The 12,853-nt window shown below is 46.4% G+C and overlaps 1 protein-coding gene across 2 annotated transcripts in view; it reads right to left on the reverse strand.

Moving 5' to 3' along the window:
- Positions 1-12,853, reverse strand: part of LOC140403846 (coiled-coil domain-containing protein 134-like) — a 47,603-nt gene that overhangs the window by 16,308 nt on the left and 18,442 nt on the right. For both annotated transcript variants that reach the window (XM_072492034.1, XM_072492033.1), the window contains exons 3-5: positions 7,481-7,602; positions 5,207-5,291; positions 193-374 (exon numbers count right to left, since the gene is read on the reverse strand). In XM_072492034.1, the coding sequence (XP_072348135.1) occupies positions 193-374; positions 5,207-5,291; positions 7,481-7,602 (389 nt within the window). The remainder of the gene's footprint in view (positions 1-192; positions 375-5,206; positions 5,292-7,480; positions 7,603-12,853) is intronic.

Here is a 12,853-nt window from a genome sequence, read left to right on the forward strand (position 1 = left end):
ACTTGGGCAGGTGATCTCTCTCAGACTTCTGCCAATGCCACTCTATAATTGTCCCTCAGACTGGTGGGCCGAGACTACTGGACCCTCCACCCAAACACTCTGCACCGGTCTCCAAGTCTGTACGTTTTAACCTCGGTCAATAGTTTTATACATCGGGGATTAGCCAAGCCGTCAAAGCCTCAACTCTCTCACCAGACTTAGCAACTGTGTGTGCGGCCCTCCACTGAAAACTCCTGTTTGATTACAGAAGCTGATTCCCCATCTGATTAAGTGGTTCCAGTTGGAGTTGCGATCAAAGTAATGGTGGACAATCTTCGGAAAACGCAGAGTCACATCCCCAAAGAAGGCTGTGTTTTCTACAATGTGAGAATAAGCTGAAAAGCAAAGCAGGATTGGCACATTATGGGTGGAAAGCTTATTAGTGTAACTCAAAAAAAAACACGCCCGCAGCAGAGTCAGAATACCTCAAACAGACAAAATATTCCAGATTGGAGGCCCCATGATTCTGGCATCCAAATGGAATCTATTATACTCCACTTTTGTCCTTCACTCCTGGAGGTGCTGGCATGATGGACATGAAAGATCCCATGGTTCTACTCTGAAGAGCAGCAGCATGAATTCCCCCCATGTATCTTGGCCAATACTTATCCTTCAGCCAACATCAATAAACTGGATTATCTGGTTATTATCTTGGTTGTTTGTGGCATCCTGCTGTCTGCAAGTTGGTTGCCCCGTTTCCTACATCAGCGACCGCACTTCATTGCTGGCAAAACACTTTGGGAAATGTGAGGTTGGGAAATGTGCTGTTTAAATGCAAGCGCCTCCCCCCCCCCCCTCCCCTCTTTTTAGATGGTCTTCAATCATCTGTCGGTGACAAAAGAGCTGAGCCTAATCAATAATAATAATAATAACAATAATAATAATAATAATAATCGCTTATTGTCACAAGTAGGCTTCAATGAAGTTACTGTGAAAAGCCCCTAGTCACCACATTCCGGCGCCTGTTCAGGGAGGCGGGTACAGGAATTGAATCCGCGCTGCTGGTCTTGTTCTGCATTACAAGCTAGCTGTTTAGCCCACTGTGCTAAACCAGCCCCATATCATACACTTAGTTGGTTTTTAAAATAAATTTAGAGTACCCAATTCTTTTTTCCCCCCCATTAAGGGGCAATTTAGCGTGGCCAATCCCCCTACTCTGCACATCTTTGGGTTGTGGGGGTGAAACCCACGCAGACAAGCGGAGAATGTGCAAACTCCACATGGACAGTGACCTGGGGCTGGGTTCGAACCTCGGTGCCATGAGGCAGCAGTGCTATCCACTGCGCCACTGTTACGCCCTATGTTCTTAGTTGTTAACAACGCTCGCAAACATCTTGTTATTCATTCCTGGGTTGTGAGCATCAATGGCAGGGCAGAGACCATCCCCTGTCGCCCCTGAGAAGGTGATGAACAGCTGGAGTCGGGGTGAAGGTGGTGTCAAAGAACAAAGAAAAGTACATGATGTGGCGATGCCGGCGTTGGACTGGGGTGAGCACAGTAAGAAGTCTTACAACACCAGGTTAAAGTCCAACAGGTTTGTTTCGATGTCACTAGCTGCTCCTTCCTCAGGTGAACGAAGAGGTATGAAAAAAAAGAAAAGTACAGCACAGGAACAGGCCGTTCGGCCCTCCAAGCCCGTGCCGACCATGCTGCCTGACAAAACTACAATCTTCTACACTTCCTGAGTCCGTATCCCTCTATTCCCATCCTATTCATGTATTTGTCAAGATGCCCCTTAAATGGCACTATCGTCCCTGCTTCCACCACCTCCTCCGGCAGCGAGTTCCAGGCACCCACTACCCTCTGTGTAAAAAAAACTTGCCTCGTACATCTACTCTAAACCTTGCCCCTCGCACCTTAAACCTATGCCCCCTAGTAATTGACCCCTCTACCCTGGGGAAAAGCCTCTGACTATCCACTCTGTCTATGCCCCTCATAATCTTGTAGACCTCTATCAGATCGTCCCTCAACCTCCGTCGTTCCAGCGAGAACAAACCGAGTTTATTCAACCGCTCCTCATAGCTAATGCCCTCCATACCAGGCAACATTCTGGTAAATCTCTTCTGCACCCTCTCTAAAGCCTCCACATCCTTCTGATAGTGTGGCGACCAGAATTGAATACTTTACTCCAAGTGTGGCCTAACTAAGGTTCTATACAGCTGCAACATGACTTGCCAATTCTTGTACTCAATGCCTCGGCCAATGAAGGCAAGCATGCCGTATGCATCCTTGACTACCTTCTCCACCTGTGTTGCCCCATTCAGTGAGATGTGGACCTGCACACCTAGATCTCTCTGACTTTCAATACTCTTGAGGGTTCTACCATTCACTGTATATTCCCTACCTGCATTAGACCTTCCAAAATGCATTACCTCACATTTGTCCGGATCAAACTCCATCTGCCATCTCTCCGCCCAAGTCTCCAAACAATCTAAATCCTGCTGTATCCCCCGACAGTCCTCATCGCTATCCGCAATTCCACCAACCTTTGTGTCGTCTGCAAACTTACTAATCAGACCAGTTACATTTTCCTACAAATCATTTATATATACTACAAACAGCAAAGGTCCCAGCACTGACCCCTGTGGAACACCACTAGTCACAGGCCTCCAATTAGAAAAGCATCCTTCCATTGCTACTCTCTGCCTTCTATGACCTAGCCAGTTCTGTATCCACCTTGCCAGCTCACCACTGATCCCGTGTGACTTCACCTTTTGTACTAGTCTACCATGAGGGACCTTGTCAAAGGCCTTACTGAAGTCCATATAGACAACATCCACTGCCCTACCTGCATCAATCATCTTTGTGACCTCTTCGAAAAACTCTATCAAGTTAGTGAGACATGACCTCCCCTTCACAAAACCATGCTGCCTCTAACCAATACGTCCATTTGCTTCCAAATGGGAGTAGATCGTGTCTTGAAGAATTCTCTCCAGTAATTTCCCTACCACTGACGTAAGGCTCACCGGCCTGTAGTTCTCTGGGTTATTCTTGCTACCCTTCTTAAACAGAGGAACAACGTTGGCTATTCTCCAATCCTCCGGGACATCACCTGAAGACAGTAAGGATCCAAAGATTTCTGTCAAGGCCTCAGCAATTTCCTCTCCAGCCTCCTTCAGTATTCTGGAGTAGATCCCATCAGGCCCTGGGGACATAACTACCTTAATATTTTTCAAGACGCCCAACACCTCGTCTTTTTGGATCTCAATGTGACCCAGGCTATCTCCACACCATTCTCCAGACTCAACATCCACCAATTCCTTCTCTGGTGAATACTGATGCAAAGTATTCATTTAGTACCTCGCCCATTTCCTCTGGCTCCACACATAGATTCCCTTGCCTATCCTTCAGTGGGCCAACCCTTTCCCTGGCTACCCTCTTGCTTTTTATGTACGTGTAAAAAGCCTTGGGATTTTCCTTAACCCTATTTGCCAATGACTTTTCGTGACCCCTTCTAGCCCTCCTGACTCCTTGCTTAAGTTCCTTCCTACTTTCTTTATATGCCACACAGGCTTTGTCTGTTCCCAGCCGTCTAGCCCTGACAAATGCCTCCTTTTTCTTTTTGACGAGGCCTACAATATCTCTCGTTATCCAAGGTTCCCGAAATTTGCTGAAAGTTTGGACAGGCGAGACTTGTATCCACTGGAGTTTAGAAGAGTAAGAGACGACTTGAGTGAAACATATAAGCTCTTGTGGGGTCTTGGCAGGGTGAGTGTGGAGAGGATGTTTCCTCCTGTGGGAGGATCTAGAACGAGGGGTCACTGTTTAAAAATGAGGGGACACCTATTGAAGACAGAGGCAAGGTGAAATTTACTCTCTCAGAGAGTCGTGAGTGTTTGGAATTCTTTACCTGAAAAGGTGGTGGCAGCAAAGTCTTTAATATTATTAAAGCAGAGGTGGACAGCAAGGGGGCGGGGGCGCATAGGCAGGATGCAGACTTGAGGTTACTCTCAAATCAGCCATGATATTAAATGGCAAAGCAGAGCCGAGGGGCAGAGTCACCAAGACTCCTGCTCATTGTTCACATGCATGTTCGATGTTGAGCCCAATTGTAGCATCTCCTTGACGGGAAGTTTCCAGCTCATTGTGCCAATGGTAGATCCCTGCTAGAGCAATCCCAAAATTCATGTTTCTCCAGGGTTCCACAGAGTATAAAAACTGGCAAGTCATGCTGCAGTTGTATAGAACCTTGGTAAGGCCGCACTTGGAATATTGCGCACAATTCTGGTCGCCACACTACCAGAAGGATGTGGAGGCTTTGGAGAGGGTGCAGAGGGGGTTTACCAGGATGTTTCCCGGTCTGGAGGGTGTTAGCTATGTGGAGAGGCTGAATAGACTCGGACTGTTTTCATCAGAAAGAGGGAGGTTGAGGGGTGACCTGATAGAGGTCGACAAGATTATGAGGGGCATGGACAGAGTGGATGGGCAGGCACTCTTTCCCAGGGTGGAGGGGTCAGTCACCAGGGGGCATAGGTTTAAGGTCCGTGGGGCAAAGTTTCGAGGAGATGTGCGAGGCAGGTTTTTTACGCAGAGGGTGGTGAGTGCCTGGAACGCGTTGCCAGGGGAGGTTGTGGAAGCAGATACATTAACGGCGTTCAAAAGGCATCTCGACAAATACATGGAGGATGGGTATAGAGGGATACGGCACTAGGAAGTGCTAGGGTTCTGGCCAAGGGTGGTATCATGACCGGTACAGGCTTGGAGGGCCGAATGGGCTGTATTGTTCCTAGATTAACCACATTCTGGCTGAAGACATTCCTCCTCATCCCAGTTTTAAAGGATTGTCCCTTTAGTCTGAGGCTTTGCCTTCGGGTTCTAGTTTTTCCTACAAACATCCTCTTCACGTCCACGCTATCGTCCCCTCAGGATCTTATTTGTTTCACTAAGACAGTCCACATTAGATCAAGCCCAAGAAGGCAGGTGGTGCCTGGGGTTTAACATCTGATCTGAAAGATGGCACCCCTGGCAGGGCAGTACCCCCTCGGTACTGCGCCATGAGTGTCAACTTCAAATATGTGCTGAAGGTTCTGGGGCGGGACATGAACCCACAAAACCTTTGACTCAAAGACAAGAGTGCTACTCACTGAGCCCTTGCTGACAGCCAGGCAGAACAAGGGACAAAATACACGCTTATGACAGAAAAGAAAAACATTAATCCTTTGGTCACCATCTTTGAGTTTCTCATCATGAGGCAGTGGACCATCGCCTTGCACATCCGCCCCGGTCAGTATTGTCTTGGAGTCTTCCAATACCTGCAAAGGAAGGAAATCAAACAGGTTTTCAATTTGACGAGCCTCATATTTTCTAATCCTGTCTGAAGAATTGGGCTCAGTTTTAAAATCATTCTGTTTGGCTTCCGAAAGTGTGCTGATAACTTCTGAGAATCCGATTCAAAGTGCTTTCTGGGCCAATCAATGTGAGGGAGTTTCGTAAAGATATTCTGTTGATTCCGGAGTATTGTGGATTCGGAGCTCTGTACGCGGATTTAAATTCAGCTCCGAGACCCGCCATCTTAAATTTCAGAAGAAGTCTGGAAACATACGAACAAGGAGCCATTCAGCAAGTAGGCCATTCAGCCCCTCAAGCCTGCTCCGCCATGTGATAAGATCATGTCTGATCTAATAATAACCTCAAATCTGAATCCCACCTACCATGGGCATGGATTCAAATCCCACCACTGCATCTGGTGGAATTTAATTTCAGTTAATAGATCTATATTGTAAAATTAGTCTCAGGGTGGCCGATAAACAAAAACCTTGCCCCTTATGGAAGGAAATCTGCTGTCCTTCCCTGGTCTGGCCTACCTGTGATTCCAGACTGAAATGGGATTGGCTCCTAACTGCCCCCTGCAGTGGCCTAGCAACCACTCAGTTTTGTCAGTGACACCCACATCACATAAAATGAAATGAAAAATCATTAGAGGGTATTAGAACAGGTCTGCTTTTCTACGTTGCTCCCAATGCGGTCTCCTCTCCCCTACATCGGGGAGACTAAACGCTGACTGGGTGACTGTTTGGCTGAATGCCTCGCTCAGCCTGCAAGCACGCCCTCCAACCTTCCGGTCGATGCCATTTCATCTCAGCACCTCGCTCCCGTGCCCACATGTCCGTCCTTGGCCTGCTGCAGTGACACCCAACGCAAGTTGGAGGAGCAGCACTTCATCTTCCAATTGGCCACGTTACAGCCCTCACTAACCAACATTGGGTTCAACACCTTTAGACTCTGGCCTTTTTTCCCCATCTTAAACTCTTTCCTTTTATATCCCAGACCTTTATTGCCTCAATTCAAAACCCTTCCCCCACCTCCTAACCCACTGGGCCACCGGTCTCTTGTTCTCGAGGTTGCTACATCTTGCAATCTCTCCCAGCTGCAGCATGATATCCGGCACGTTTCCCCCCTCTTTATTTTACAAGTCTTGCGGACTCTAAACGTTGACTCAGTTTCTCTCCCTACCGATTTCCTCCAGCACTCGCGGTGTTTGTTTAGGGCGGGTAAGGTAGGGTTTAACGAGCATCTGAAAAGCAGAGAAAGCCGGAGAGGGAATTCCAGAGGCAGGTTCGAAAACAGGTCGGTCAGCGATTAAGAGGCCGGAGTTGGGAGGCCGGAGTTGGGGGGCCCGCAGCGGTCCCGGAGGATTGTAGGACGGGACCGGAGGAGGGGGGAGGCCGTGGGGGGATCTGAAAAGGATGAGTATTTTAAATATTGAGGCCTTGTTCGATCGGGTAATGGGCGAACAGATTGGTGCAAATTAGGACACAGGCACCAGAGGCTTGAATGAGCTGACGTTTATAAAATGGGAGGTCAGCCATGGGAGGAGAGCATTAATTAGAATAATTAAGGCCCAAAGATAACAAAAGTTCCGGATAAGGGTTTCAGCAGCAGATCAGCTGAGGCAGGGCCAGAGATGGTGATGTTACAGAGGTGAAAGTAGACATGGCTGTATGGAGTGGATAGGTGGGGCACCTTGCTGTCAAAGAGGACGGCCGATTGGCAGAGTGTCTGGCTGAGCCTCAGACAGTGGTCAGGAGTTCAATGGGGTTGGTGGCGAGTGAATGAGGCTTTGGGGGGGCGGCACAGGGGGCACCAAAGCGGCTGGAGGTCATCTCATAGAATCCCTACAGTGCAAGAGGCTATTCGGCCCAGCAAGTCAGCCCCGACCCTCTGAAAGAGCATTCCACCCAAGCCCATGTCCCCACCCTACGCCCGTAACACCACCCAACAGTTTGTCACTAAGGGGCAATTGATCATGGGCCCCACCCACCTAACCTGCACATCTTTGGACTGTGGGAGGAAACCGGAGCACCCAGAGCAGACACGGGGAGAACGTGTGGACTCTGCACACATAGTGACCCAAGGCCGGAATCAAGCTCAGATCCCTGACGCTGTGAGACAGCCATGCTAACCACTGTGCCACCCACCCTGACCACATCTCTTTGCTCACCTTGAACAATCCTTTCAACATGATGTCGATAATCTTGTACTGCTGATTAATGTCATTCAATTCAATCATGTTCTTCAATGCATGCATCTGGTCCTTGCGTTTTGTTTCAAAGAGCTTTCTATCTAAAAGCAGTGTTGTTCAGGAAAGTATGCAGTGCCATAGGTTCTTCAGCATGCCATTGCTGACAGTTCAATGAATGCACTGGACGTGCAACCGTAACAAACTAATTCCGTTCTACTAACCCCCTGCCCCCAGCCATAAAATTGATATATGATGTCTGCACGGTGTCTTGTATCTGTTGTGGAAAGCATTCACTCAGTCGGGTTCCCTGAACGCTCAGCGGGTCTATATAGTTAGAAGCTGGGTCACACTGACCATCAAAAGGTCCAGTTTTAATTCCTGCTCTGTGCTGCGTTAATTAATCTCATCCGGGGCGTCCGGGCTGCTACAACTGGGCTCTTGGGTGCTGTTTAATTGGCCTGGGATCCTGGTTCTGACAGTAATCACTCAGAGTTGGGGACATTAGTAGGTATTGGGTGAAAGGTTCAACATTCGACAAACAAATCAAATCAGAATGTCAAACTTTTATTGCACGAGAGGGGGCAGTGTCGTTAGAACAGAGATTATAGCAGATCCGTAAAATCAGAAAGGGATAAGACAAAGTAGGTGGAAAAATACTTTTCACTGGCTCAGGAGTCTAGAATGAGAGGACATTCTGATGTGATTAAATATATCTGGTTCAGGACAGTGCGAGAGAAAGGTTATTTTGTCACACAAAGGAGCTGTGAAATACACAATCAGACTTTGGGACTGATGCAGAGAGCACATCAAAATAGGTCGATGGATGGATAGAGAGAGTGAAATGGAGAGAGAGAGAGAGAGAGATAGATGGAGTGAAAAAACATAAGAACATAAGGACTAGGAGCAGGAGTAGGCCATCTGGCCCCTCGAGCCTGCTCCGCCATTCAATGAGGTCATGGCTGATCTTTGTGGACTCAGCTCCACTTTCCGGCCCGAACACCATAACCCTTAATCCCGTTATTCTTCAAAAAACTATCTATCTTTATCTTAAAAACATTTAATGAAGGAGCCTCTACTGCTTCACTGGGCAAGGAATTCCATAGATTCACAACCCTTTGGGTGAAGAAGTTCCTCCTAAACTCAGTCCTAAATCTACTTCCCCTTATTTTGAGGCTATGCCCCCTAGTTCTGCTTTCACCCGCCAGTGGAAACAACCTGCCCGCATCTATCCTATCTATTCCCTTCATAATTTTATATGTTTCTATAAGATCCCCCCACATCCTTCTAAATTCCAACAAGTACAGTCCCAGTCTACTCAACCTCTCCTCGCAATCCAACCCCTTCAGCTCTGGGATTAACCTAGTGAATCTCATCTGCACACCCTCCAGTGCCAGTACGTCCTTTCTCAAGTAAGGAGACCAAAACTGAGCACAATACTCCAGGTGTGGCCTCAGTAACACCTTATACAATTGCAGCATAACCTCCCTAGTCTTAAACTCCATCCCTCTAGCAATGAAGGACAAAATTCCATTTGCCTTCTTAATCACCTGTTGCACCTTTAAACCAACTTTTTGATACTCATGCACTAGCACACCCAGGTCTCTCTGCACAGCAGCATGTTTTAATATCTTATCATTTAAATAATAATCCCTTTTGCTGTTATTCCTACCAAAATGGATAACCTCACATTTGTCAACATTGCATTCCATCTGCCAGACCTTAGCCCATTCACTTAGCCTATCCAAATCCCTCTGCAGACTTCCAGTATACTCTGCACTTTTTGCTTTACCACTCATCTTAGTGTCGTCTGCAAACTTGGACACATTGCCCTTGGTCCCCAACTCCAAATCATCTATGTAAATTGTGAACAGTTGTGGGCCCAACACTGATCCCTGAGAAACACCACTAGCTACAGATTGCCAACCAGAGAAACACCCATTAATCTCCACTCTTTGCTTTCTATTAATTAACCAATCCTCTATCCATGCTACTACTTTCCCCTTAATGCCATGCATCTTTATCTTATGCAGCAACCTTTTGTGTGGCACCTTGTCAAAGGCTTTCTGGAAATCCAGACATACCACATCCATTGGCTCCCCGTTATCTACCGCACTGGTAATGTCCTCAAAAAATTCCACTAAATTAGTTAGGCACGACCTTCCCTTTATGAACCCATGCTGCGTCTGCCCAATGGGACAATTTCCATCCAGATGCCTCGCTATTTCTTCCTTAATGATAGATTCCAGCATCTTCCCTACTACCGAAGTTAAGCTCACTGGCCTATAATTACCCGCTTTCTGCCTACCTGCTTTTTTAAACAGTGGTGTCACGTTTGCTAATTTCCAATCCGCCGGGACCACCCCAGAGTCTCGTGAATTTTGGTAAACTATCACTAGTGCATTTGCAATTCCCCTAGCCATCTCTTTTAGCACTCTGGAATGCATTCCATCAGGGCCTTTGTCTACCTTTAGCCTGCCCATCACTACCTCCTTAGTGATAACAATCCTCTCAAGGTCCTCACCTGTCATAGCCTCATTTCCATCAGTCACTGGCATGTTATTTGTGTCTTCCACTGTGAAGACCGACCCAAAAAACCTGTTCAGTTCCTCAGCCATTTCCTCATCTCCCATTATTAAATCTCCCTTCTCATCTTCTAAAGGACCAATATTTATCTTAGCCACTCTTTTTTGTTTTATATATTTGTAGAAACGTTTACGATCTGTTTTAATATTCTGAGCAAGTTTACTCTCATAATCTATCTTACTCTTCTTTATAGCTTTTTTAGTAGCTTTCTGTTGCCCCCTAAATATTTCCCAGTCCTCTAGTCTCCCACTAATCTTTGCTACTTTGTATGCTTTTTCCTTCAACTTGATACTCTCCCTTATTTCCTTAGATATCCACGGTCGATTTTCCCTCTTTTTACCGTCTTTTCTTTTTGTTGGTATAAACCTTTGCCGAGCACTGTGAAAAATCGTTTGGAAGATTCTCCACTGTTCCTCAACTGTTTCACCATAAAGTCTTTGCTCCCAGTCTACCTTAGCTAGTTCTTCTCTCATCCCATTGTAATCTCCTTTGTTGAAGCACAAAACACTAGTGTTTGATTTTACCTTCTCACCCGCCATCTGTATTTTAAATTCCACCATATTGTGATCGCTCCTTCCGAGAGGATCCCTAACTATGAGATCCTGAATCAATCCTGTCTCATTACACAGGACCAGATCTAGGACCGCTTGTTCCCTCGTAGGTTCCATTACATACTGTTCAAGGAAACTATCGTGGATACATTCTATAAACTCCTCCTCAAGGCTGCCTTGACCGACCTGGTTAAACCAATCGACATGTAGATTAAAATCCCCCATGATAACTGCTGTACCATTTCTACATGCATCCGTTATTTCTTTGTTTATTGCCTGCCCCACCATAATGTTACTATTTGGTGGCCTACAGACTACTCCTATCAGTGACTTTTTCGCCTTACTGTTCCTGATTTCTACCCAAATGGATTCAACCTTATCCTCCATAGCACCGATGTCATCCCTCGGATGTCATCCTTAAATAACAGAGCTACACCACCTCACTTACCATCCACTCTGTCCTTCCGAATAGTTTGATACCTTCGGATATTTAACTCCCAGTCGTGACCATCCTTTAACCATGATTCAGTAATGGCGACTAAATCATAGTCATTCACGATGATTTGCGCCATCAACTCATTTACCTTATTCCGAATGCTACGAGCATTCAGGTACACTTATGTTGGCTTTTTTACCTCTGTTCTGAATCTTAACACCTCGATCAGTAACCTCTCCTAAGTTATATTTCCTCTTAACTTTTCTCCTAATTTTCCTTGTCGTTGAACCCATATCTTCATGTAACAACCTGCCGCGTCCCTTCCCATTCATGTTTTTTCTTCCCGTTTTATTCCTTTTAGTATTCCTGGTCCTATTCACTGAGCTCCCCTCAGTCACTGTACCTTGTACTGTCGCCCTTTTTGATTTTTGACTATGGCTTCTCTGCCTTACACTTTCCCCCTTACTGCCTTTTGTTTCTGTCCCTGTTTTACTACCTTCCAACTTCCTGCATCGGTTCCCATCCCCCTGCCACATTAGTTTAAACCCTCCCCAACAGCTCTAGCAACCCCCCCCCCCCCCCCATGGACATCGGTTCCAGTCCTGTCCAGGTGCAGACCGTCCGGTTTGTACTGGTCCCACCTCCTCCAGAACCGGTTCCAATGCCCCATGAATTTGAATCCCTCCCTCTTGCACCATCTCTCGAGCCACGCATTCATCCTATCTATCCTGACATTCCTACTCTGACTAGCCCGTGGCACTGGTAGCAATCCTGAGATTACTACCTTCATGGTCCTACTTTTTAGTTTAACTCCTAGCTCCCCGAATTCAGCTTGTAGGACCTCGTCCCATTTTTTACCTACATCGTTGGTGCCTATGTGCACCACGACAGCTGGCTGTTCACCCCCTCCCCAAAAACAAAATGTCCTGCAGCCGCTCCGAGACATCCTTGACCCTTGCACCAGGGAGGCAACATACCATCCTGGAGTCTCGATTGCGTCCGCAGAACCGCCTGTCTATTCCCCTTATGATTGAGTCCCCTATCACTATAGCCCTGCCATTCTTCTTCCTGCCCAGCTGCGCAGCAGAGCCAGCCACGGTGCCATGAACCTGGCTGCTGCTGCCTTCCCCTGGTGAGCCATCTCCCTCAACAGTATCCAAAGCGGTATATCTGTTTTGCAGGGAGATGACCGCAGATGGAGAGAGAGAGAGATGGAGAGAGATAAATGGAGAAAGAGATGGAGGGAGAGAGAGAGAGACAGATGGAGAGAAAGATGGATAGACAAACAGACATACAGATGGAGAAAGAGACAGATACATGAAGAGAGAGCGATGGACAGAGAGAGATAGAGACAGATCGATTTATTGAAAAATCATCATGGTGCTAAATTATGATGATACAATTCAGAACATAGTTATGGACAATCATGAAAATAAAAACATATGAAATAATAAAAAGGATTGACTAGTTATTTACATTTCAGTATGCAAGTAATTACAATACTTTGAAAAATGCCGATATCTTTAATTTACAGAATAAAAATGAATGGTCTCGTACACTCTGCATTTTGTATTCAAGTCGATCGATCAGATGTTGTCAGGGTGAGCTCATTTAAATTCTCAATCATTTACACATTCTATTGATTGAGTTTTATAGAGTCAGGGATTGAGCCGTCTTGTCTGTTTGTTCTATATCCCATTTGTGGAATGGTGTTTTTACCCCTTAATTCCATCTCACGTTTATTTTCTTGTGGCAATGGGAAGTGGGATTCAAGTGTTTTGT

The sequence above is a fragment of the Scyliorhinus torazame genome, chromosome 29 (genome assembly GCF_047496885.1).
Source record: "Scyliorhinus torazame isolate Kashiwa2021f chromosome 29, sScyTor2.1, whole genome shotgun sequence".
Classification (NCBI taxonomy): Eukaryota; Metazoa; Chordata; class Chondrichthyes; order Carcharhiniformes; family Scyliorhinidae; genus Scyliorhinus; species Scyliorhinus torazame.